General features: G+C 38.1%; 2 protein-coding genes across 5 annotated transcripts in view; both read left to right on the top strand.

Annotated features, from left to right (window-relative positions):
• LOC108665013 (kielin/chordin-like protein) overlaps positions 1-14269 on the top strand; it is a 37332-nt gene extending 23063 nt beyond the window's left edge. For all 3 annotated transcript variants that reach the window (XM_018151725.2, XM_047883545.1, XM_018151724.2), the window contains 12 exons: positions 2201-2329; positions 3911-4027; positions 4877-4994; positions 5691-5873; positions 6806-6927; positions 7449-7568; positions 9404-9521; positions 10332-10444; positions 11631-11826; positions 12520-12596; positions 13392-13439; positions 14050-14269. In XM_018151725.2, coding sequence (XP_018007214.1) covers positions 2201-2329; positions 3911-4027; positions 4877-4994; positions 5691-5873; positions 6806-6927; positions 7449-7568; positions 9404-9521; positions 10332-10444; positions 11631-11826; positions 12520-12596; positions 13392-13439; positions 14050-14183 — 1475 coding nt within the window. In that variant the 3' untranslated portion in view covers positions 14184-14269. The remainder of the gene's footprint in view (positions 1-2200; positions 2330-3910; positions 4028-4876; positions 4995-5690; positions 5874-6805; positions 6928-7448; positions 7569-9403; positions 9522-10331; positions 10445-11630; positions 11827-12519; positions 12597-13391; positions 13440-14049) is intronic.
• Positions 14270-18156: 3887 nt separating this feature from the next.
• Positions 18157-27066, top strand: LOC108665020 (threonine aspartase 1). 2 transcript variants are annotated; one of them, XM_018151733.2, is made up of 10 exons: positions 18157-18321; positions 21546-21613; positions 22071-22188; positions 23403-23556; positions 24003-24082; positions 24382-25127; positions 25398-25551; positions 25743-25847; positions 26333-26487; positions 26746-27066. In XM_018151733.2, the coding sequence occupies exons 1-10, from the start codon at positions 18294-18296 to the stop codon at positions 26917-26919; spliced, it is 1782 nt and encodes a 593-aa protein (XP_018007222.1). In that variant the 5' UTR covers positions 18157-18293; the 3' UTR covers positions 26920-27066. The 2 variants fall into 2 exon arrangements, with proteins under 2 accessions (XP_018007222.1, XP_018007221.1); XM_018151732.2 differs by having other exon boundaries at positions 25743-25892.
• The last annotated feature ends 229 nt before the right edge of the window (positions 27067-27295 follow it).

Here is a 27295-nt window from a genome sequence, read left to right as displayed (position 1 = left end):
AATAGTGAAAAATATGTATATTTTTAATCTAACGGTTAATCATTTTTCGGGTAATTAGCCAGCTTTTTTCAAATGTTTGATGCCACCTTCTTTTTTCGCCGCACATCGCTCTGAAAAAAATTTATTATACAAAGTAAGAAAGTGATGAACTCCAGTACTCTCGCTGACGATTTTATCTCCATTTAATCTTAAACATACATCTCGGTATAATATAGGGAGCCATCTTGCTCCAGTTCGCTTTTTTTTCAACTGAGGCCTCTAGCTCCAGTTGTATTTTCTTCAATATTGTCTCCCCTTTTTCTAGTGAGTTGTAGCATCTTGCACCATTTGAATCTCAATAATCAAGCACGTATTTTTTTATCGAATTAATTAATTAGAGCCTCTTTCACAACACGAGTACTATTTGATTGAGCATCCTCCACTTGAATTCTTGCATTACATGAAACTCTTCTGCGTATTGCTGCTTGAATTTTGAATTACCCCTTCAATTGCAGCATGTATTACGAATTAATAATTTACTATAATTTGTGTAGGAAAATTGTTTAGAGTATTGGTAATTTCACGCAAAATGGAATTTAACCCTTTAGACATTTCCTGAGTATTTTTACCGTGACGTATATGATTTATTTTGGTGTATGATACTTTCCTACGTAGAATAAATATTAAATTTGTAGATAGCAAGATTTGATTCATTATATCAACCACACAGCAAATCCTAGTATTATTAATTTGTAATATTATAGAGTTCAACTTACAACTATTCAATCTGCCTTTCTCAGTAAATACGCTTGTAAATTATGTGTACAGAATTCAAACGCCAAACTTCTAATAAATTCGTACCATAATAAACTGAACCATATTCTTAAGTTTTTCAGTTTATCCATTCATATAACTTTATATATATAAATATATATATAAATATATTATATTTATATATATAACTTTATAACTTCATATTCAATAGTCTATCCATTCGTATAACTTTAGGTGTCGGCTCCAGTACTCAATTTCTTTTGGGACAAATTCATAATTCGATTGTAATTTATTTTGTCTTGATCGTAGCCCATTTGTTGAAGTAATACCATGTACCGCAATTGGCGATTTTTAGTAATGTCCAGGATAAAAGTTTCGAATAGATTTTGTTCGAGAAATTATTATTTATTTATTCATTTATTATTTTCATTTGTCACGGTTTTATTGGGTCTCTACGACAATTATTGCCAACGATAATAATTTATTTTCTAAATTATTTCTAGTGCTCATCGCTATGAAATTCAATATTACAGGAGTTGCAATGAAATTTTTTCTTAAATAGGGAAAAAAAATTTAGTATGCATCACGATTATTACCGGAATGGGTAGCTCTAAATTCAAGCTTAAATTGACACGTCTATTTCGGAATCCAGGCAATCAATGACACAATATATGGAAGTAATTATAGCCTAAAACGCCCTGTAGAGTAAATAGTATAAAAATTTCTAGATATCCAATGATTGGCTGTACGAGTCTCCTATATCAACGAGCAACACCAAAGCAACACGTCAGCAGACAACTTTTCCGGTCGTAAAAGTTGTCTGTTAGTGCCTAGCCTGAAGTTTTTCAATGCTTTGTTAATTGCTTGAATGGGTTTTCAACTTACATTGGCAAAATTACAGAACAATACTCAGCCGAAGAGAAATCTCGTCAATACGCTTGAATGAACTTAAAAAAAATTTCATTGTCTGAAACGTTTTTTCTTGGAACCGAATATTGATATTCGAATTAAAATATTTTTTCTCGGACGTTATTTTCACCAGGATATTAAAATGAACCTAAACTCGTTCGGAAGACATTTTACAGTTATACTGTCGATGCTTATTCAGTGAATAAATGTAATAGCAAAGCCTTCAACAACCCCAGACATATTAAGCTCAAAATCGTATGGTAAATGCGATCGTCATTGACGTAAAAGGATAAATAAAACTTGATAAATGAGCACAAAATAAGAAACAAATTACACACATAAGATAGCAGCTATTTCTTAGCCCAATTATTTCGTGTAATTCCTCACTTAAATTGGTTGCAACGCGAATCATTCAGCTTGGAGCCTCTCCGTACGGTAGAGTTACCAAACAAGTTCTTTCTTCTTAAATTTTCCCCATCTAGGTATCTTTTACATAATAAACTTCAAGTTCAGTAATTCAATTTATTGTACGTTACAGGAAGCGAAGTCACGACCCTCGAATCATACGAGGAGTGCCGGCCGGGCTCGTCATTCCGCGAGGCCTGCAACTTCTGCCGCTGCTCCAACAAGGGCCTTAAGCTCTGCACCAAGATGTTCTGTCTGCCTGGTTAGTCTTTGTAGTGAACAATATTAATACAATTAATATTGTGCCGGCCTCGTCAGTCTTTGCAGCGCCACCGAAACATGATCGACACAATTAATATCGTTCTCGTCTGGTCAGTCTTTGCCGTGCCGCATTAGCATGATTGAGACAATTAATATAGTATGGTAAACTCTTCTTGGATTTAGGCGAGATCTCTAAGTTCCATAACGCATCATTCTCCGTTTGTTACTGAAAGCATGAATGGAAGAAGTGGTCGCTTCAGCTAATATTCAGAAGTTAGTCTTTTCTAATCCAAGTAAGAACAGCTGAATTAGAGGAGTTCGATAACGTGCTTGACACCAATTTGTTTCGTAAGTTTCGGCAGGAAAGTGCTTTTAATTTTAAGGGGAACGTCTACCCTAAAATTGAAAATTTTTACTTTTTCGGTTTTCATACTAATTTTAAAGCTGACATTCTGCCCTATCCAACGGTACCACTGCCATCTCTCACTACAAATATAGTGTTTTTGTGAGGTCTGACTCAGTGTGCCTCTGGGCTTTGTAGGGAGAGATGCGCATGTAGTTGCTCCCATCATCCTTGAGTGTAATCAAGCTCCAGAAACGTTTAGTTTGGTATCTATGCTACATTGAACGCATATTGTGGTGTGCGCGGGACTTTGTCGCGTTCTCCTCAACATTCACACTTACTGTCACGGAAAACCTATCTCCTCCTAGAGTTTTAAAGCTACAACAATGAGACATATACCATTCGATTCGCAAAGAATAGATCTACAAAACGACGTAGCCGTTTTTTTCAATTTCGTCATAGTTTGAATTTTATTCTTGAAAAAGGGGGGTGGAAAGGGGTAAAATCGAAAAAATTCCGAAAACTTTACGAAAAATGCTCCCACACCCGCAAAAATTAGAAATTTCAAAAAACGGGTAAGTCGTTTTATAGATAAAGATTTTACGCATCGAATGATATGTGTCTCGATGTCGTAGCTTGAAAATCCTAGGAGGAGATTTCAAAAGTACCCCCTTTTTTGACCGTTTTCTATGAATTTCACGTTTTCTTTCATTTTTTTCGAAAAATTTACAGGAACAAAATGTGAGTTTTTTTCCATTTTACATATGTGTACCAAGTTTCAGAGTGATCCGTTTGTAAATAGCCGAGATAATTTTTGGGGTAGACGCTCCCCTTAAACACTTCAATTGATGCTCATTCAGAAAAATTAATGATTCATATTGTCCGATTATAGACTCACTTTTTACCCGTAGCACTGATACAACGTATTGCTGTGCCAAAATGGGTTAGGATGACCCTCACACGGGCAAAAAGTGCTTCGGTATTTGGATGAACTCTCGTTCATTTCTCTGGGTGGCAATATCGGAACGCTCACAACCTTTGCGAACCCTGCCTCGATTAAAAAATATAACTCGGTACTCACTGCAGTGAGTGATAGAGAGCGTATTTTCTCGTCGACGCAAACGTGAAGTCACGGACAGACAGACAGACGGACGGACATGACGAGCGCAATAGCGCCTTTTTTCCAAAAATGAGAAAATGCGCCTAAAAGGATTTAGCATAGTCTAAATTTTCTTGCAGATTACAAAATTGTAGGCCCGCAGTGCAGCAACGGCTCTGTCTTCCTAGACGCCAACAACTGCAACTGGTGTCACTGCGTCGACGACAGCATCACCTGCGCTGTGGGACGAAGCTGCGGTCAGTCTTGAGGCTTCGTCGTCACTTGGATTATTGTAATTAGGTCATAATTACAGTAATTGGGTCATAATTACTGTAATTATGTCATAGTTAGAATAATTAGGTCAAAATTATTGTAATTAAGTCATAATTACTGTAATTAAGTCATAATTAATGTAATTAGGTCATAATTACTGTAATTAGGTCATCATTACTGTAATTAAGTCATAATTACTGTAATTAAGTCATAATTACTGCAATAAGGTCATAATTACTGTAATTAGGGCATAATTACTGCAATTAGGTCATAATTACTGCAATTAGGTCATAATTACTGTAATTAGGCCATAATTACTGCAATTAAGTCATAATTACTGCAATTAAGTCATAATTACTGCAATTAAGCCATAATTACTGCAATTAAGTCATAATTACTGTAATTAGGTCATAATTACTGCAATTAGGTCATAATTACTGCAATTAGGTCGTACCTTACTTAAAATCATAAGTGCTACATCTTTAGCATGTAACTAAAATACATTAATATGAGCCTAGCCACAACAAGATTCTTATTACAATTTTTCTCATTTTAGCTTAACGTGCTGTTAGTCTGAATTCGTATTGCAGCAACATACGTAACTGCAACGTATCTGGATCGAGAGGAGCTTACTGGAGCTTTGGGAAAAGAGCAAATCCAAAGCCTCTGATTGGTCAGTTAGCCAGATGGTTTTGATAATACGCTTTTAGCTAAGTCTTACATACGAAAGTTTTGATAATGCCAAAATTAGGGTGTACTTACGTAACACACAACTTTTTTGTCGTAGGTACAAAAAGTTACGAAGTTTTGATAATCTGGCCCCTGTTGTACAGCCCGGAGGCGCAAAGCAGCTACAACTCCGACGCGCGCGGTACCGGCGATCGCCGCCGTGACGCGCGGCCGTACGCCGGTGCCGGCGCCCTCCGACGAGCAGTGCGTCGACGGCACATCGTGAGTCTTGAGCCTTAGCTGCACCCATGAAAAATAATAATAACTATAATAATTATATTATTATTATTATCATTAGATTATTACTATAATAATAATCCAAATAAGTTACACTGTCTGCACTCGCTTATGACGAGGTAAACAATATTTAACTATTTCAGCCTTTATGTTTCTTCAATATTTTAATATCAATGAGAAACCCCTTAATAATAGCGGTTTCAGCGTTTATTAGGCCGTAGGCCTGTCGCCGATTCTTAACATCGCAGAATATTCACAGCTTTTTGCGGTCTCGAGCTCGCAACTCACTGCTACAATTTTGCTGTGCTTAACCACCCGGCCTCCTTGCCGATTCTGACCAGAAACTGGCGCACAGAGCTGGGATCGAACCCGCGCCTCTCTGCGCCAATCTTGATACTCTGAACTGTAACCACTGGGCCACCCTGCCCATGTAACCACTGGGCCACCCTGCCCATGTAACCACTGGGCCGCCCTGCCCATGTAACCACTGGGCCACCCTGCCCATGTAACCACTGGGCCACCCAGCCCATGTAACCACTGGGCCACCCTGCCCATGTAACCACTGGGCCACCCTGCCCCAAAAATATCAATGATCAACCCCACGACCCACAGATGGCTGCAGGACTGCCCACTGGGCCACCCTGCCCCAAAAATATCAATGATCAACCCCACGACCCACAGATGGCTGCAGGACTGCAACAGGTGTCGCTGCATCGCTGGAGTAGTGGCCTGCGACCGACGCGCCTGCCTCCCCTCCCCTCGACGTGACGAGCGACCCTCGTCCTTTGCTGCCGCGCCCGACACAAGCCGCTGCTACAAGCCTGCTGACTCAGGGCCTTGCTTCGCTTCGTTTAGGAGATTCAGGTGAACAATTTTGTCCTTAATTTCCTACTTGGTAGACCATTATTGTCAATTAATCCTTTGCCGCGGTGCCCGACACAAGCCGCTGCTACAAGCCTGCTGACTCGGGGCTTTGCTTCGCCTCGTTTAGGCGATTCAGGTGAACAATTTTGTCCATTATTGGCTTCAGGGTACCCCGTATACCATTATTGACAATTAAATGAAATGCAACGTTACTCATAATTCGGTTAAATCGTGGATAGCATGCGCTATTAAATTTAGGTATGGCGTTACTTGTGGTGACATAGATTGTTTCGAGCTGTGTTTCTTGGCAATCTTATTTTTTTTTTGTGATTCTTAAGGCATGATAATTTCTTAATGGTTTGACAATGCATGTTGTGTAAAACGTGGCGTTCTATCGAATTTCGCAGGTGATTTAAAGAGTCACTTTTTCATTATTTTTTTTACAAAACTTCGCTCAATTACAATCTAGAATTCAATGAACATCTTACTTTATTGTAATTACTTAGCATCATATTTCAAAGCTAATTTTTAAAGCGTCATATTTTCTTTATATTTCTTCCAAAACTTCGCTCAATTACAATCTTGAATTCAATTTACATCTTTCGTTATTGTTATTACTCTTCAGCATATGTTGAAGAACTTTTGAAGCGTCATATTTTCATTATTTTTCTTACATAACTTCGCTCAATTACAATCTTTAATTCAATTGACATCTTTCGTTATTGTTATTATTCTTCACCATATGTTGTAGCCAACTTTTAAATCGTCATATTTTCATTGTTTTTTAACAAAACTTCGCTCAATTACCATCTTGAATTCAATTAACATCTTCCGTTATTGTTGTTAATGGTTGACAATGGTATTGTTGTTAATGGTTAATGGTTGACATCATATATTAAAGCTAATTTCAATCTCTGCCGTTGCAATGGCAGGTTCAACGCAGAAAACAACCGCTGCGAGGCGTTCCTGTACGGCGGCTGCGCGGGCAACGACAACAATTTCGAGTCCGCGAGCGAGTGCCAGCGCACCTGTGGGGGCGATGCTCCTGTGCTAGGTAAATATTTTCACAATATATTAATTATTTTCAAGCAATTTTAATTAATATCTAAAAAGCAAATATTATCTATTTTAGGATGGAGGCGATGCTCCTGTGCTAGGTAAATATTTTTACAGTACAGCAATTATTTTAAAGCAATATTAATTAAATATCTAACATGAAAATATTATTTATTTTTAGCAACAAATTCATTCAATTACTTTCTATAATAGCGCATAAGCTAATTTAATGTCAATCTAAACGGATCAAATTTAAATCTTCATAGCGAATTATTCATGCTCCCATTATTATATGGATTTACAAATTTAATTCTTCATGGCCGAATTATTCGTGCTCGTATCATTATATAAAATTACAAATTTAAGTCTTCATAGCGAATTATTCGTGCTCGTATTATTATATAAAATTTAAGTCTTCATAGCGAATTATTCGTGCTCGTATCATTATAAAAAATTTAAGTCTTCATAGCGAATTATTCGTGCTCGTATCATTATATAAAATTACTCCTTCTCGTATAGACGCAACGTGCGACAGAAAAAGATGCCCGAACCACCGCGAGGTTGCCTACATGGCCGTCCGTGGCTGCGTGCCTGAGTACAAGGATGGCAGTTGCTGCCCTACCAATTTCAAGTGTTCTGGTGAGTCATTCACTCGTATCCTTGGTAAAGGCCCATACATATCATGACCCTTATATACCTAGTATGTTCACGTACTCTAGTTAGTTTCTCTCTCTCGCCTGTAGTATCCTGAGTAAAGGCCCATATATTTTTCACAACCCTTAAATCCCTAGCATATTCACGTACTCTGGTCAGTCATTCACTCGTATCCTGAGTAATGGCCCATATATATCATGACCCTTATATACCTAGTATGTTCACGTATTCTGGTTAGTTTCTCTCTCGTCTGTAGTATCCTGAGTAAAAAAAAAACATATATATTTCATAACCCCTATATCCCTAGCATATTCACGTACTCTGGTCAGTCATTCACTCGCATCCTGAGTAAAGGTCCATATATATCATGACCCATATATCCCTAGCATATTCACGTGGCCTGGTCAGTCTGTCTCTCGCCCGTAGTATTCTGGGTAATGGCCCGTGTATGTATATCATGACAATTTTATCCCTAGTCATCTCAGAACACGGTTGTACTTACCACGGAAAAGTGTTACACAGTTTGAAAAACGTGTTTTTGAGACATGATTTCTAAAATATAGAATAAAAATGTATAGCCACTCTTTGAATACAAATTAATTCGATATGCATACATATTCAATCTGCTTGTCAATTTCGAATCTGCTTACGCTTATGCTTCTTGTCGACAGATTTTAATTTGAAACAAGGCAGATGAATTCTAATTTGATTTTTGTGAAGTTTGCAAGTCATTCATATGTATAGGCGAGCTTGAGATTCAGGCGTTGGTGTGTTTACTGGTATATTTTATGACATGGTATTTCGTCGATTTAATCTAATCTAACAAGACGTTCTTTGACGAATCGGATGTTGCGGTGAATATTAAATTATGTTGTTCAATGTCAAATATCATCAACGATAAATGTATCAAAGGACCATACCCAGCCTTTCATATACACTACTTTGATATCTATGCACATAAATTCAATATTCGTAGGTAAACTTCACATAAATTGAAATCTATGACCGCATCTTTATGTTATTAAATGTTATGATCCACTCCTCTTCACGGTTTGAAATTAATGCTTGAACCAAGAGATTTTTATTCCATAGTGCATGGATATTTTTTTGCGCTTAGTATTGTGTAATATAAAGGTTTGGCCCTCCTAAATGACTATTAAACACTTCCTAACTTCATAATCTGTACGAAACTAATATCGGTGCCGTAAAACTTGATGAATGTCAACTGTGAATAATGTTTCTCTTTATTGCAATACGTTTTCTACCGTATTATAATATACAGCATACCTAAACTAATATCAGTGCAGCAAAATTTTATTAATGTCAGCTGTGAGTAATGATTCTCTTTATCGCAATATGTTTTCTACCTTATTTTCGTATTAACATACAGCATACCTACCTAATATTAAGATATAAGTAAATCTTCATTACTATCGCAATATGTTTTCTACCCAATTTTATATTAATATATATCGTACCTAATATCAAGATATAAATAAATCTTCATTACGCATCACAGAGATTCCATCTACCGTATTTTAATATACAGCATTTACGGCACGGATATCAAGAAATAAATAAATCTTCATTACGCATCACAGAGATTCCATCTACCGTATTTTAATATACAGCATACCTAATATCAAGATATAAATAAATCTTCATTACGTATCACAGAGATTCCATCTACCGTATTTTAATATACAGCATACCTAATATCAAGATATAAATAAATCTTCATTACGTATCAGAGATTCCATCAACCGTATTTTAATATACAGCATACCTAATATTAAGATATAAATCATTACGCATCACAGAGATTCCCAGCAGTGGCGAGAAAGGCTGTGTCTACGAAGGCAAGACGTACGACCTCGGCGCCGACGTACCCGTCAGAGATCCCTGCTCGAGATGCCGGTGTTCACGAGGAATTTCCGAGTTAGTGAGAATACGACGCATTAATTATCAGGGAAATTTTTAAATAAAATGCAATTTTCACCCTGATCAATTTTATGGTCATCTTCCATTTTTAATATTGCAGTTGTATTCAATAATTCACTCAAATATATTAATAGGTTAATAAGTAAATATAAATTAACTCAAACATATTCGAAAATTCGCAATCAAAGAGAAATTTTTGTCCAGGCTATGCCCACTGACACAAATTAAATAAAATTAGTTGATCCAAAGATTTAAACTCGGCTAAAAAGTTTCTTAAGAACAATGTATTGATGCATGGACGTTATAATTAATATTTTATTATTCTATACTTTAATTTGGATTCTATCACTTCTTTTCTTTCTTGTATTAATTCCCGCGCTACATCTTCACAAACTATTTTAGCTTCGGTTTAAAATTGATCTTTGAGAAATATTTTTATTCAAGTCAGTGTTTCAATATTTGAATTTAATAAACTTAATAACGAAAAAACTTCTCACATCCTTGATTGTAACAGATTCAGCTGCAGATTATGCATCTTCAATAAATAGTTTGGTTTAACGCAGAAAATCTTTTTTTTTTCAAATCACACTGCAAATTATATCGATCCTTTTTATCGCATTTTCTCATTTATGGAAAAAAATGCACTATTGTGCTCGCCATGTCCGCCCTGTCTGTCTGTCCGTCCGTCCGTCCGTGACCTCAAGTTTTGGTCGACGATAAAATGCGCTCTCTGTCACTCCCTGCAGTGGGTACTGAGTTATATTTTTTTATAATACTTAACTTAGCAATTGTGTCACTGGCCCGCAGCGCTGAGCTGATCTGCGTCTCGGTGGAGTGTCCCTCTCTCTTCCAAGCCCCTGATCCTTTCTGCCGACAACTCTTCAGGCTTGACCAGTGCTGCTCCTATGACAAGGAATGCGGTCAGTGTTGCGCCTTAAATAGACTATATACTCAATAGACTATATACTCAATAGATTAAATACTTAATAGACTGTACACTCAATAGATTAAATACTTAATAGACCGTATACTCAATAGATTGAGTACTCATTAGACTATATACTCATTAGGCTATATACTCAATAGGCTATATACTCAATAGACTATATACTCAATAGGCTATATACTCAATAGACTATATAATCAATAGACTATTTACTCAATTGACTATATACTCAATAGTCTATATACTCAATAGCGAAAATAGATTATGTACTAATAGACTACATACTCAATAGATTAAATACTCAATAGACTATTTACTCAATAGACTATATACGCAATAGACTATATACTCAATTGACTATATATTCAATTTTTCAGTTTATAAGCCAGCACTGTTCGTTTTGAGATCAAAAATGCTACCCCAGCAGATAGGATATTAGCTAAGCTTGTATACCGGGCCTACGATCAGGATATCAAAATTTTTTTATGAATATCAATGGATGGTGTTCCTTAAGTCAGATGTAATTTTCAACATTTGGAGGAAAGGCAACCCTTACCAGGTGTATGTTTATTAATGATTTTTTAAGTGGATTTACATGGATCATACCTACACTTTTTCTACTTTTTCGTCAAAACAGAGCAACGCTGAATGTCTTTCGCTTTAAATTACCTGAACATGTTTCCATGAGATAATGTACACACTCCTCTGAAAAATTATCGCCATGAGATCTCAGCAGCTGTTCGTGCCGAATTATTTTCTTCATCTGTTCAAATTCTCATCGGTATTTTAATAGTACATGATTTAAACTGAAATGAAATACGAGTGAAAAGAGTACATGATATAATCTGAAATACGAGTGATTTATTTACAACATGTGTATTTACATACCGTTATTCTCAATTAATCCTAACTCTTGTGATTATATAGATAAGTTCAATGTTTCATCCGATTTCAGTGTCACCAGTTCCCGGCGCTATGTGTATTTACATACCATTATTATCAATTAATCATAACTCTTGTGATGATATAGATTAGTTCAATGTTTCATCCGACTTCAGTGTCACAGTTCCCGGCGCTATGTGTATTTACATACCATTTTCCTCAATTAACCCTAACTCTTGCGGTGATATAGATTAGTTCAATGTTTTATCCGACTACAGTGTCACCAGTTCCCGGCGCCATGGAACCCCCTCCAAGAACTGACGGTGTCACCTGCTCGTCTGAGGGCCGTACGTACCAAGAGGGCGACAAGATGTATTTCGACACGGCGCCCTGTCAACGCTGTGTGTGCGCCCGCAACTACACCAGTCCCTACGGCGATAACTGCACCCCTGTTGACTGCGGCTATGATACGCGGTTAGAATAGAATAGAATAGACTAGAATAGAACAGCATAGAATACAATAGAATAGAAGTGTCGGCGTTGAAGGAATAGGCCCATGGCCTGTTGCTAATTCTTGAATTTTTCGTGACTTGATTCACAAGGGATCCGGCCTTTGGAACCCGATCTTTCTATAGCTGACGATTGATTGAGATAGCTGCTGGACTTATTGCCTGGTCCGTATTTGCTAGGCATTTTAAGACTGAACATATGCTCCTGCATAGCTTCGTTAGCCGCTTGATACGCGGTTAGCCATCGCTTGCTCTATAGTGTATTTTAGATTTAGAAATGCTTGGTTTAACACCTGATAAAAAGAATAGATTTAGCAGAAATAATGAATTCCACGTCTCTGTTATTCCTAATCTGTAGTTTATAAATAAATGGTACAATAGAAATGATAAACTTGAATTTATAATAAATCTCTCACTGAAGCATGCTCATTTGCTTCTCCTTAATCCCCAAATTCTTTTAAAATTGTTTTATGTGATTATTTTTTGTTGCAACTATCAAGGACTATTAACTTATTTTTTATATTAAGTTTTTGTTGCAACTATTATGGACGATATTGAATGGAATACACGTTTTTGCACCACTCTGTTAATAAGAAAGCATTTCCACTTCAAATCACATGAACATCTCTACACTCATATTTCCACTCTGTCACTATAGGAGCGTGAAGCGGATCCGCAGCGGCTGCGTGCCGCTGTACTACAAGGAGAGGTGCTGCCCTATCACTTACATCTGCTGTGAGTACCGCATGTAGCCTACATAATAACTTTATTATCCTATATCTTTTTAGCGCATTTTCTCATTTATGGGAAAGAGGCATTATTGTGCTCGTCATGTCCGTCCGTGACGTCAGTCTGTGACTTCACGTCACGGACGGACGAAAAAATGCAATCTGTCACTCACTGCAGTGAGTACCAAGCTATATTTTTTTCAAACAATCTATAGTTACACTAAATATCCTGACAAATGTTTAAATTGACTGACACAATGTTGCAAATATTTATTAAAGATTTTTGAAAAGCGTATCAATTAAACGCTGCGAGTTCTAAGTGCCTTCTAGTAGGTTCTTATTCACATCCTAAACGCATTCTTTTTCAATTCTTCGCGTATTTTGCAATAAATTACCGTTCACTACAGGTTAGCATATTTCTTACATCGTAATGAAATGAAAAGTACCGTTAATTTGTAGAGTTGCAACGGGTTATGGATCGGCGAGCGTTTTAATAGAGGCATCCTATACACTGTTATAAAAAACGGTGAAAAAACGGTCCCACTGGCGTTCTAGTGGCCGGTCGCCCCGTGAAAATAAACTATTTCGCCATTTTTATCAGAGGTTTTAGGGATTTTTAGTGTTAAATTAGAATAAAAACGGCAACACGGTGTTTTATTTCACGTGCTGACCGGCCGCTGAAACGCCGGTAATACCGTTAACGGTAATTTTTCTAACAGTGTAGGACGAATTAACTAACAAGAAAGCTGTAGAAAAAATTCTTTAATACGAAAAATTATTAACGTTTGCCTTGTCTTTACAGTGGGTGACAAGCGTATCGCCTCTGACCAGTCGCAGGCCAATCCTGACGGTGAGTTATTTATTAAATGAATTAAGATGAATTATTTGATAAAGTAATAGAATATCGGACACCTAACTCGATGTTACTTAAAAATATATCTTTCTTCGCTTGAACCCACGTTGTGGTATACTTTTGTATCGGTAACCCGTTTCATGATATCGTTAATGAGCTTGGTTTTACGAGAACGGTGAGTGCAGTTCAATTAATCAACGAAAATGTTAGTAAATAGCGGTTTGTAAGACCCGTGAGCCCAGTATATAACAACACTGAAAATAAATGTTCTTGAATAATGGCTAGTGAGAACAGTGAACGCAGTTTATAACGATAATACTGGTGAGAAATGTTCGTCAAGAACGCGAAGCTTGATTTTATTTTTGCAGATTCTATAGCAGCTCAACTTCTGACGTAGCGATCACAGTTCAAGTAGTATAGTAATATGGATAGGACAAACGAGGAAATTGTTAACAAAACAGATTATTTACGAAAAACTTTTGTCCCACGAAGTACGCCATGACAAGTGATTTGACAATTCAAAAACCCATTAATCAATTTTAAAAGCTTTCATTACAAGTGCCCCAATTAAGACCCCAGGCTACTGATAACCGAATTTTCCTCGCAGGCGTGACCGAAGATGTGTGCGAGTTCGGCGGCGTCATCGTGGCCAGAGGACGACAGCTTGCAACCACCGAGACCAAGATCAAGTGTACGTGTCAAACTCCTCCCTCCGTCACTTGTGTTCAGGACCAAAACTGAATCAGCCACTTATTACCAAGAGATGCATTGACCACAGCTGCTTAGGTGCCAGGGCCTATACTTTCAAAAAAGTTAAGAGATCGTAAGTTCATCAGCCAATCATTGATGACCTCTCAAGCAAAATCCACCAATCATAGGCAAGAAAATAGAGCGTAAGTACTTACGTTCGCTTAGCGAATTTTGAAAGTATGGCACCAGGATGACAATATCTATAGCATTCAAATGGTTGAAGTTGGCACCAGGGCTGATATGAGAATTAATTTGCTGGTCTACGGCTGCGCACCCTTACGAACATTCTGATGAATTTCTTAAAACCCCAGTCTTTACCCTGGACGAATCTGTACGCTCTCTGAGACTCTGTTGGAACACAAAAAAAAACATTTAGAACATGATTTTCTCTATACGAGGGCCAATCTGAGAAACAAATTTTAAAGTATAAAGGCTAAGATTATGCTGATAATTTGTCCATAAGGACTATTGATTCTATTGAATTTTACGTTGCTATCTTTTTGGGATACCCAAGGAAAAACTAATACTAGTAACAAATAACTATTGCATTATTTGAAACGTGGAGAAACCGATTGTTCGTAAAAACTCTGGTCTTATATAATTATTCATGAGAAAGGTCTTCGTTTAATTTAGATCATCGTACTGGAACCCCAAAATGTTTAAAAAAAGAAAACGACGAATACCTGGGCAATTGGCTTAGCTACACTGCATTCACCAACTCGTGCACTAAATAATTTCATGCATGGGCCATGCAAGGTTGCAAACGATCCTCAAGATTGCTCGGGAATCGTAAAAATTTTTTCAGTATTTGTTATAGCAAACATGCCCATTGATTTCTCTATATCCTTGACCGTAATTGACGATCGCCTGAATCTGATACTTCGTAGCTAATTTGATTAAGCATTTCTTCTGAGTTGCTCTCTCTCTTCCTTTACATTATAAATGTTATGGGGTTAAACCTAGAAGTGACAATTTTTTTTAGTGCAAGTGTGTTGTTAATTTGTTTCTATGAGCGTTTTTTATTTCAATTCGATTATCCTAATAATTACATATGTTGACAATTCGACTTGGAAATTAGATTTATTTGTGTGAGGATTCATATTTCCCTGTTTCCTTACAAAGTGAGACTCTCTAGATTCTTTATTTTTTTTTTAATTTCACCGATAATGATTAAATTTTTCTTATGTTGAATAAATTTGTTTCCGGTGTGCTGCCGATATTTGTACCATTCGAGTTCATCGGTCAATATTTCATGTGGGAAAAATATTTTGAATCTTTGTTCTCTATAAGCTAATAATTGACATCGATAGTACACATTTTTCCATTTGTGTTCTTTTATTCTAAAGAATTTTATAGTTTCATGGATAAACTTGAGATATCAGAAACGGTTCGAAAAAATTTACGAGCGAAAATCGTATAAATTGTTTGACTTGGACCTCATGAATAGAAGTGTCGGCGTTGAAGAAATAGGCCCATGGCCTGTTGCCGATTCTTGAACTGTTCGTGACTTGATTCACAAGGGACCCGGCCTTTGGAACCCGATCTTTCCATAGCTGACGATTGATTGAGATAGCTGCTGGACTTATTGCCTGGTCCGTAATTTGCTAGGCAATAATTTGCTATCCGTAACTGAGCATATGCTCCTGCATAGCTTCGTCTAGTCTGTTTTTGAAGATGTTCATACTCGGACTCATAGAAGCTTAGTTAGGCCTCTCTAAGGCTTGTTCACCGCTCTATTCTGTTGAGGCATCCTCCATTCGGAGCATTCCAATAGGTTAATGTTCATGGAAAATCATAATGTCGTACCGAAGCATCCCTTAGGCATAATCAGAGTGAAGACACGGCAAAATCTTAGTTATACCGCTAAATAGGTAGAGCAATTTTACGCACAAAAACGTAAATGTCTCAAGCTTGTCAGAGACGCCCGGACTGCTATTTATCCTCCAATAGTCGTCAATGGAGCTTTTCACAGCTTTTATAGATCGCGAAGTGACAAAGGCAGCATGCAAGTTGCGCCAAGCTGAAAAGATTCTTCCAGAGGAAATTTTTTCTCTGATGTTGAGCCTATACTTCTGCATCTGTAGCTTGATGGCGTTTCATATCTCTGTTCGATGGCTGTCGTCATTTGCGTTCCTTGAACACATCACCACGCTCGCGCCTGTGCAAATGTTCAGGATACGGCTACTCTTCCACCTGAACTTGAAATTTGGCTGCTTTTCTATTGACATTCTCAATCATCACTGCAAATATTCGTTAGCTTATGATGACAAATTATAAAGCCACATTCTAGGATTGGGGATAATAAGCTTATGCAAAACTGAATGACGGCTCGTTCTGTTATGTGACCGAAAGTCATGCTTATGATGTCATGAATATATTTTTTTTTGCCGCACTAATTTTGAAATACAGGACGTAAATCGATCCCAATTTTGGGCCCTAAATCCCCTCATCACTCGCAGGTTTCACATCATCCCATTCTCCCTTGACGTTACAATTTGCATCTTCTTTCCGGGTCTATCTGACTGTCTCTTATTCTGTATATTTTAGACGATAAAATGTAGCGATCTAGCGGATCTACTTCTTTTGGTGGAACTTCAGCGGTCACATGTCTGATACCTCTGAACATAGTAGGATCCATATTGATGTCAGAACAACTTCGTGTAGTTGTCAAACATACGAACGATTGTCATCACTCTATTTGGTACAGTACGACTTTCGTCAGTCGTGAAAAGATCCGGTCAAATGACACGATATTAGATCTTCTGTGAACAAGGCATGAAAAGGAAAAGAATCGGCGACAGGCCACATCAGGCCTACACTTCAGCGCCGAGATCACTATGTTATGTTATTTGGAACGAGAAGAAAATTATATGCACCATGAGGCACCTATATCCATCATCCTTCTCGACGTTTGGGCGTTTGATCAGATGCTAGTTTGGTGCAGAGGATAAATACTGACGGCTTACATTTGCGAAAACAAACGCTGGAACGTAGCTACGTGGTCTGTCTGATTGGTGTAAAATTACTCCATGCTTTCAATGATATTTTCGAAAGAGATGGCTAGCGGTTGGCCGGAGCCAATCGCTGGCCAATAAAGTGGCCATTGATCGCCCACCCAAAAGCCACCCGCTTCATTTAACTACCTCTGAAACAGATATGTGTTGGTTGAGATAGCCAAATTGAAGGTACATAACGCCTAACACAGCAATGAGCTGGTTTTTCAGAGTTTCCTGATCATATTCCAAATAAAAATAAATACTTAAAAATTACAATTCTATTTATAGCCACAATGACATCACTTTCACTAGGCACATAATCCTATTTCGCTCAATACTTTCAATCAAATTGAAGGCCTATGAAGCATGTAAAGCCTCTGAAGGTTTAAAAAGACAAAAGAAATCACGAACATATATGATATAATATTTCTCCATGGGCACAGGGAATAGAATAGCCCTCCTTGGCATTGCTTTTGGACGTTAACTTTATATTCTCATTTCTTGCTACAATTATTCTAAACAATAATCATTAAAACTTGCAAAATGTTTATTTAATAGTTAAAAGAGCAACATGGGCATAATTAAACCAAATCAGGTTACCAGTGAGGCCTAAAAAGATTATAGGGAAAGACAATTATTGGTATAAATTGATGCAAATTAAATTCGATATAATGTATAAAGTGGGTGTAAGAGAGCAGCGCAAATGAGATAAATGCCGCCGTAGTATTTGTACCAATCTAATTTGACTCATCGCTCATAGGTACATCAGATTTTGACGTAACTATGGCGAATAATGAAATTCAGAAAGAAATTAAAATAATTGTTGTATGATAAACGGAAATAGCTATTCATTTTAATAGAATCCAACTTACGAATGTATCGTAACGGATTCTTTATTTCATTCTTTATTTTTCTGTACATGCGGAAGGAATTTGAGATTGCAACGCAGTTTTCCTGAAATTTTCACATGTGAGATGTCCCAGGTTTTGCAGTCAAGAGCTGCAGCAAGAACAGGAAGTAGGACGTAGGTGAATGGTTCAAGAATCAAAACATCGAAAACTGTTTTCGAATTTGATTTATCCTTAGAAGGTTTGCTCACACTTCAATGGCTGCATTCATTGCTGTGCATGTTGGTGAGTTAATTATCATGGATTAGTCCAGGATTACCAGCATTAGGCAAGTATTAATTATTGTTAATAAGTTATCACATATTGTTTTTGTTTAAACAATGTAATCTCCAAGAACGTGTCGTAATTTACAGGCCAGTGGCCTTTACTGGAAGAAATTGGATATTAGATGTATAAATAATAAAAAAATCATGTATTAATACACCTGTTCAAACAGTCAAACTCTGTTGCAGGCATGGATACATAGTGGCAAAGCAGAGAGTTTTTTAGACTCTCCCTCAAGTTCATTTTTGAGTCCTATAAGTAGACAAGTAAAGCATAGTGGCAAAGCAGAGAGTTTTTTAGACTCTCCCTCAAGTTCATTTTTGAGTCCTATAAGTAAACCAATAAAGTATCCTGGATACCAGCATTATCACACATAAGAAATTGGTTTAAATCTTGAGTAAATGAGGAAATTAAAAATGAACTGATTCTAAAAAAGCTCTGGTTTGCCACTATGGCATGGAATATATCTACTTGGCAACTAGTATGGAATATATCTACTTGGCGAGCCGCGACTGAATTTTTCCAGCCGTGGTTTTATGGATTTGCCAGTCATGATTCCATTTCTACGAGCCGTGATTCTATTTCACCGAGACGTGATTCCATTTCACCGAGCCGTGAATTCCATATCTCGGCCATGAAAAGCCATTTACGAGGTGCGAATGCGAATTTATTTACAAAGTTTATGCACGTGTTACCCCAAATCTCTAATTTTACCCTTATGACCGCATTGACTTGTGATCCCTTGTGAATCAAGTTACGAAAAGTACAAGAATCCTCAACAGGCCATGGGCCTATTTCTTCAGTGCCGACATTTTTCTATATAACAGTTACACTTTGTACATCGCGTTCACGCTTGCGTTCACGTCATATTTGCTTCTCGAGCAATACGACGGTTGAGTGGGTCGACAAACATGAACGTTGCTCCTGGTCCAGTAGCTTCTGTTCGATCGTGCATCTGGCTTCCGTATTTTCTTCTTGGCTTCGAACTTCGCGCGGATTTCGCTTTGCTGATTGCGCTGCGGAATTCGTCTTGAATTCATTATCAATTTTGTGCATCTTGCGGAATTAGTGCCAATTTTTCGCAGCCTAAGCCCTCTATGGAATTCATTAACAGGCGAACTAATCCATCTGAAGTCACGTTTTTTCCACTTAGGGTTGCATGCACGTGTTACCCCAAATAACTAATTTTACTCTAAAAACAGTCTGATTGTAGAGCAAGTGTCAACTGAACATGTAATAAAGCAGTCTGACCGCTCTAATGTGACCGAAACTATGCAATCAAAAAGACGTTGTTTAAATTTTTTGCAGGAACTCATCGCAACTGATTTCCGGACAAGCTTCGCTGCATCGTAATCCATCCAACATACCGGAAACCTTACTTTTTTTCTAAATAGTTGGCCGAAGACTGAGAAATATATTGAATGCAAGAATTTCAATCTAAATGTGTCGGCAAGATCTTCTAAAGGCAAAAATTTGGCTACTGAAGCGTCGCCAAAGAGCTTGCAATATTCATCCACTCTCTGCAATCTGCATAGTGGCATCTGATGACTGATGATAAGAAACATCTAAGAATTAATGAAATATCATGTAAATTTAAGTGATGTACAAATAAAAGTGAAAAAAAGCAAAAAATATTTTCTGTTAGCCTATTCAATTACATCCCAAAAATTGCCTTTTCTATTACTTTTTATAAACTATCATTTCTAGGTTTCCTATTATCCATTTTCAAAAATTTTAGCAACATTAGAAAGCTCTTGTAGGCTATATACATAGTGGTAAACCAGAGATTTTTTAGAATCAGTTCTTCTTTAATTTCCTTATTTACTCAATATTTAAACCAATTTCTTATGTATGATCATGCTGTTATCCATGATGCTTTACTGATCTACTTATAGTACTATAAATTGAATTTGAAGGAGAGTCTAAAAAACTCTCTGCTTTGCCACTATGCTTTCATGCATCAAAAAAGTCAAGGTGGATGCCACTGGATGCCAGTCGCCAATCATACTTCTCCATAAATCGCTATTTACGATCAATATGGCCAATGCATCATATTGATCTACACGGCACGATTGGAACTATGTGTCATAGTGCAAAGTTACAATGGTCACAGTGTGAGAGCTACATTTGAGCACCAAAGCATATGCGCTCATAGCCACCTAAACTTCTTGCTGTAGCACGCAGTTCTAATGGCTGTGAGATCCATTTGAGCATCCAAGCATACACACTCAGAGCCACCGGAACTACGCGCTGGAGCAAGCAGTTCTGGTGGCTGTGAGAGTGTATATTTGAGCACCCAAGCATACACACTCAGAGCCACCAGAACTACGCGCTGGAGCAAGCAGTTCTGGTGGCTGTGAGAGTGTACATTTGAGCACCCAAGCATACATGCTCAGATCCACCAGAACTACATGCTGTATTGAGCAGTTCTGATGGCTGTAAGAGTGTTTATTTGAGCACCCAAGCATGCTCACTTAGAGCCACTGGAACTATGTGCTGTAATGCGCAGTTTGGATGATTTTAAGAGCACAAATTTTGGCATCCATGTATACGCACTCAGATCTACCTAAACTACTTGATGTAGCATGCAGTTCTGAAAGTNATTAGATCGCGTTAGAACGCAACAGATTGCGTTAGAACAAAATTACAAGCCCAGTCACATAAGCTCATGGAGCCTAATGGAGGAAATGCAATACAGCTTCTGTTGTCTATGGCATGGAAGCATTTCTGGGGGATTTTAAAAGTGTTAGGTATAGAATGGAAAAAATAGTTTTTGGTAATGAAAAATAGATATACAGTAATATCATCAATAAAAAAAAGGAAAAGCAAGTACAAATCACAGAAAATGTCATTTATTCTACATCTACATCATTGACTAATGAAGAGGAGGACTCTGGAGTATACTGTTAGTAATGAATTGCATGCTTCAAACGTTTTAAATTAAGTTCTATTTCAAGTGTCCTGAATTACCCCATTCCCAAGATGTTACAAGACCAGGGTCTATGCTTTCAAAAAAAGTTAAGAGATTGTAAGTTCATCCGCCAATCATTGACGGCCTTTCAAGCCAAATCCGCCAATCATAGATAAGAAAATAGAGCGTAAGTACTTACGTTCACTTAGCGAGTTTTGAAAATATGGCCCCAGATCATTACCATATGCACTGTTTTATATGAATTTTTTTACAGGAGCAGGGGACCACAGTCGATCCAATCATCCCATCTACAAGTCCTGGATGAGGAAAGCTTGCAGAAAAGTAAAGTTTCAGTGAAGTTTCATTTATTATTTTTCCCAATATTGTTTGTTCTTAGTAGTGGTAGTTATACTGGCCTAAACTCCAAAGTGTGTGCTTGCATGAAAATGTAACAAAAATAAAATCAATTGCCATTCTCTTATCACTATAATAATTAAAGTCCCACAAGACAAATTTAGAACTTTGGATTGTAATAAACTTCTCCAAGACATGACTCAATTTTGTTGCTATGCACACACATTTGTGGCAGAAAGAAGCCAATGCTCTCAATTTATCTGAAAGGTACATTCTCTTATTCTCTAATACATATCTGAACGAACATATAATAATGAGCTCAAAAACAATTTAATTTAGTGGCTTTATTTTGACAGTAAGAAGTTTATGATCCAATTGCACTGTAAGAAGTATATATGTGTCACACAAGTCAAGGATTATGCTTTAATTTTTTTTTCATTCTCAGGGCCAGTTAATCCTGCAAGGTGGAGGCTCTGCTGTTGATGCAGTCTCGGCAGCCATCCAGGTGCTTGAGGCTTGTGAGCTCACCAACACTGGATATGGTTCTGCTCTCACTAATAGAGGTTAGTAATAGCAACTATTATGACATGGTAACTAACTATTAACTGAATTATTACATGGTAAATATTTGTCCTTTACCTCAAAATTTAAAGGCAAAAAATGCAGCACATTTCATTGAAAACAGTTCTGTGATCATCCAAATGCATGATAAGTTCTGTAATATCAGTTGAATATAATTCTTGCCATCCCACAAATTTTACCATTAAAATTGAAAATCAATGCCAAATATTCAAAAATAAAGTGATGTGAAAACAAGCAGTTGACAAATTTCATTATCAATAACGTGATTAGGATGTGAGCTGAAGATATTTTTTTAAATAGGCTTTTGTTCAAATATTTACCAGTTCTAAAATTCTCAATAATATACACTATCACCAAAAGTATCTAATAGCTAAAAATTCAAAATCTAATATCTGTTCCTGGGGCATTGTAGTGCTGGTCACAAATGTGTCTCTTGCAATCCCTTCCATCATGATAACTCTTGCTTTCTTTTCCATCTTAACTCTTGCTATCCCTTCCATCATAACTCTTGAAATTCCTTCCATCAAAACTTTTGAAATCCCTTCCATCATAAATTTTGCTATCCCTTCCATCATGACAACTCTTGCTATCCCTTCCATCATGACAACTCTTGCTATCCCTTCCATCATGACAACTCTTTCCATCCCTTCCATCATGACAACACTTTCCATCCCTTCCATCATGACAACTCTTGCTATCCCTTCCATCATAAATTTTGCTATCCCTTCCATCATCATAACTCTAGCTATCCCTTCAATCATGAAAACTCTTGCTATCCCTTCCATCATGAAATCTCTTGCTATCTCTTCCATCATGAAAACTCTTACTATCCCTTCCATCGTAACTTCTGCTATCCCTTCCATCATCCCTTCTATCATGACAACTCTTGCCATCCTTTCCATCATGACAACTCTTTCTATCCCTTTCATCATGACAACACTTTTATCCCTTCCATCATGATAACTCTTGTTATCCCTTCCATCCATCATGACAACTCTTGCTATCCCTTCCATCATGACAACTCTTTCCATCCCTTCCATCATGACAACACTTGCTATCCCTTCCATTATAATGAATCTTGCTATCCCTTCCATTATGATAACTCTTGCTATCCCTTCCCTCATGACAACACTTGCTATCCCATCCATCATGACAACTCTTTCCATCCCTTCCCTCATGATAGTTTTTCCTCAAGGTACTGTTGAGTGCGATGCCGGTATCATGGAGAGCAGCGGTCTACGTCACGGTGCGGTGGGCGCCGTGTCTGGTATCCAGCACCCTATCTGTGTGGCTCATAAACTCCTGACACTGCAGAGCAAGCCTCTGCTGGGCAACCTTGTACCACCCGCGTCAGTTTCTGGCGCGCTTAAACTTGCGTCACTTGTTTTTCTGAAATATTCTTCCTGTGAAATGATGTTCTTTTGTCTACATTTAAAATGTACATTTTATGTATTATGTTCTCTTCTTAGAATTGGTTTTCTTAATTAAATGCATTGCCTACTTAATTTTTTCATAATGGTGCGCATAAAGTGCCACCCGCATCAGTTTCTGGCGCGCTTAAACTTGCATCAATTGTTTTTTTATAAGCGTTTGTAACTTTCTTCCTTTCAAATGATGTTCTTTTGTCTACATCTAAAATGTAGATTTTATGCATTATGTTTTCTTCTTAGAATTTGTTTTCTTAATTAAATGCATTACCTAACCAATTTTTTTTGGAATAGTGCGCATCAATCAAAAGTTGGCAAAGTTTGATGCATTGCTGTATTACCGATGTATTCAATGGGGTGCTCTACAGACTGCTGGTCGGTAGTGGAGCTGTCGAATGGGCCGCTGCCAACGGCATCGACACTTGTGAAGAATCAAAGCTGGTTTCAGGTGAGGATTCTTTGTCCACATTTATTGAATTGTCTTAACTTCAAAATCTTTTGCATCAAATATATCGCATGTTATGCATCTTCAGTAGCTACCAGAATTCATTTGGTTTGATTGTTCCATTGAATTTGTATCTATTGTTTGAATTAGATCTAAGCTTGTAGGTAAAGTTGAAATTTCTATCTTTTATATTGATTGTTACGCATACTTTATTGTTGGAAAAGTTGTCATTGATTGTATCAAGAAAATAGCGAAAGATGACTGGGTAATCATACTAACTAATTTCTGTATATATGCCACAGCAAAGAGCCTGGAGCGTCATCGCTACTACCTCCGACAGCTGCGTAAGCTCAAGCACAAACAAAGAAGAGAAAAGCTCGCCTTGAAGTCGGCGTGCCTACACTCCACACGCCTGGCTGCTAACTGCAATATTATCACATTTGAAGAGACAACCGAAACTCAACGGAAATCCTCCAGCTTTAAAAACGAATCTGCATTAAATGGAGATCCCACTACCAGGGAAACAACGGCTTCGGAGGATGACATGGAAGTAATAGACGCAAGAGCACCAGAAGAAACGCTCCAGTTGGAGCAGGGAGATTCCTCCCTAATCTGTCCACACGAAGCAAACTCTATGGAAAATCTGGTTGAATCATTTCATAAATGTTCACCTTCTGTATTTGTGAGCAGTAGTCAAGTCGGAATATCTAGAATTCCAGTCGCTCACAGTTCAAGAATGACGCACGAAGATATCTGCAGATACACCAGTGCGAAAAGAATACGGCATGACAGTTCTGAAACTGAAATTAAAGAAGGAAACACCAAGAGAACTAGAACAGTTTACAGTGCAAGGAAACTAATAAGTGAGAGTCAGTCGAATAATAGTGACAATGCAACAGGAATTTATGAGTCAAGCGCGAATTGGAAGCTGCCGAATGTGGGACCCAGCTTACGACGCAAGAGAACACATGTAGGGGCAACCACTGAAGCCACGTCGAACGCGGGCCTTCTGAGCGACGATGTCCCAACGGGAAGCAAGCCTTTGCAGGTTTGTGGCACGATTTACTTCTGGCCATACTGAAGCTAAAATTTACAGGAACTTATTGCTTCATCCTGCATTAGTTGAATTTAGTTCTCCACCTACAATCTCACAATGGTTATCTAAGAGAGCAAACTCAAAAATCACTCTATTGTTCAGGCTGTAGCTAAGAATTTAATGCTTCGAGTTCAAGTTGAAAGCTACGCAAATAAATAAACCATTATCGCTAGGGAATTCTTATCAAAATAGTACATGTAAGGAATAAGTGTTTGTGTGCAGACTGTATTAGACACAGTGGGCTGCGTGGCCGTGAGTGCTGACGGCACCGTTGCTGCCGGCGCCTCCAGCGGGGGAATTCTACTCAAGACGCCAGGCAGAGTCGGGCAGTCAGCAGTGCTGGGCGCAGGGTACTGGGCTGAGAATGACTGTAAAGGTACTGGACCAGTGGTGGTGCACGGCGGCGACTATTGAGATTTTTTCCAAGCACACATTGCTTTCAATGGGCCCCATAAATGAAAATAGATTGACCCATTGAATGTAAATAAATATTCAATGGACCATTTTCTCATGTTAATTGAAGTTCTTATCAAGCTACCACTGCTCAACTGACCCACTCGTGTACAGGGAGCGGCCGTAACATCGCGGTGTGCACCAGCGGCTGCGGCGAGATGCTCGTCAGCTCCCACCTCGCCATGAACGCCGCAGCGGCCGTAGCCAGCACTGCGGACGGTGACTGGACTGACTTGCCGCGGCCGCTGAAAGCGTTGCTCTTAGGTGCACAGTGTGCCCTGATTTATAATTAGCATTATTTCTATCATTTCATTGTTCAAAATGTGCTTCCTGATGTTATAATTTAAATGTTGAGGTTTGTCCCCATGTACACTGTGCGTTGTGCGCACGCAGCATCATACACCACATATAATTAAGTCAGTAAGATGGATGTTTCATGAGATATACACATCGATGGCGAGTACGGTTTATAATGTGCACATTTAGCACCATGCAGCACATGTAAACTAATCAATTGTCGAATCCTAATGCGATTTGAGTTTAAACTTGAACTTATCAAGCAGCAAACTATGGGCTGAATAATCTCAGCTCACGTTAGCTTAATTTTTTTCATTAATAGAGGCATCCTCCCTTTTCAGAGAGGCATGGCATGGCAACCATAGGTTAAAAGTTTCAAACTCCTTTCTAACATTTTATATTTTCAGACTCGAAATTCCTGAAATCGTACAGCCGCCCCAAGTCCAGCGGATGTCTGATCCTGAAACACAACCCTGCTGAAGGCTACACTGATCTCTACTGCTGCCACTCCTCCATCAGTTTCGGCTTTGCCTACATGGGTGCCGAGGATGAAAACCCTAAGGTTAGCGACATTTCCACCAAATAAATCCAGTGAACAACCTACATACGCTCTTATCATTTCTTCTCATTGAGAGGCCATAAACAATTTGATTTATATGCCACTCACATCACTCATCACTTAATTCCATCACTCACAATCAGTAGCGCACATTTCCTCGTGAAGTAAAATTTACTGAGTAGATTCTAAGTGCAACATTTATACCTTTATGCTATACCCCCGAATTGAAGGCCAACCTCCTCATGACTTCACGTATTTCAGGCGGTTTTCTCGAGCATGGATGCAGAGCAAGAAGGCCAAGACATGCTCATGAACTGCTTCTCGTATTTCCCTCGCTCTTCAGTAGAACGTGATGCCACGCCACCTGGGGCCTCTGCCCTGCCAACCTGGCGTGTTGTGACTCCCGTTGACGCAGAACAAACACTCGTGTCGTGACGTGCACCATATACTGCGTATCTTGTGTCCTACAGAATGCCGGGGCTGAGGCTCTTGCGTCTAATGAAGTAGTCTCATCGGGTCTCCTAATGACGGAACGCCTTCTCCGGCGCTTGTGACATAGACTCTTAATAGAGGCAGTTGTCTTAGTGTGTTTCATTTCACCCGCGTTCATTACGGATTTCATTTATTTAAGCCAAAGAATATTTATTAGTTTAATGCAGTGAAGCTAAATAATGTGTGCTTCATAGTGTGTGATTTCGTGACAATCAGTCAAGTATTATGTTCCCAATCCATCTTAATGGGTTACAATGGAACTTTGACACTTCAAAGAAAAATTTACAGCAGTGAAGCTCAAATTTCCTACATTACATCA

The sequence above is a fragment of the Hyalella azteca genome, unplaced genomic scaffold (assembly GCF_000764305.2).
Source record: "Hyalella azteca isolate HAZT.00-mixed unplaced genomic scaffold, Hazt_2.0.2 contig13225, whole genome shotgun sequence".
Lineage (NCBI taxonomy): Eukaryota > Metazoa > Arthropoda > Malacostraca > Amphipoda > Hyalellidae > Hyalella > Hyalella azteca.
The sequence above is the reverse complement of the archived record's forward strand: the minus strand, read 5'-3'. Positions and strand labels throughout refer to the sequence as shown.

What these genes read in the sequence shown, in the direction of transcription:
- LOC108665020 (XM_018151732.2), top strand. Translation starts at nt 18,294, where the DNA reads ATGGCTGCATTCATTGCTGTGCATGTTG. An exon ending in AGAATCAAAGCTGGTTTCAG is followed by an intron (nt 24,083 to 24,381) that starts GTGAGGATTCTT and finishes TATATGCCACAG; the next exon opens with CAAAGAGCCTGGAGCGTCAT. An exon ending in GGCTGAGAATGACTGTAAAG is followed by an intron (nt 25,552 to 25,742) that starts GTACTGGACCAG and finishes ACTCGTGTACAG; the next exon opens with GGAGCGGCCGTAACATCGCG.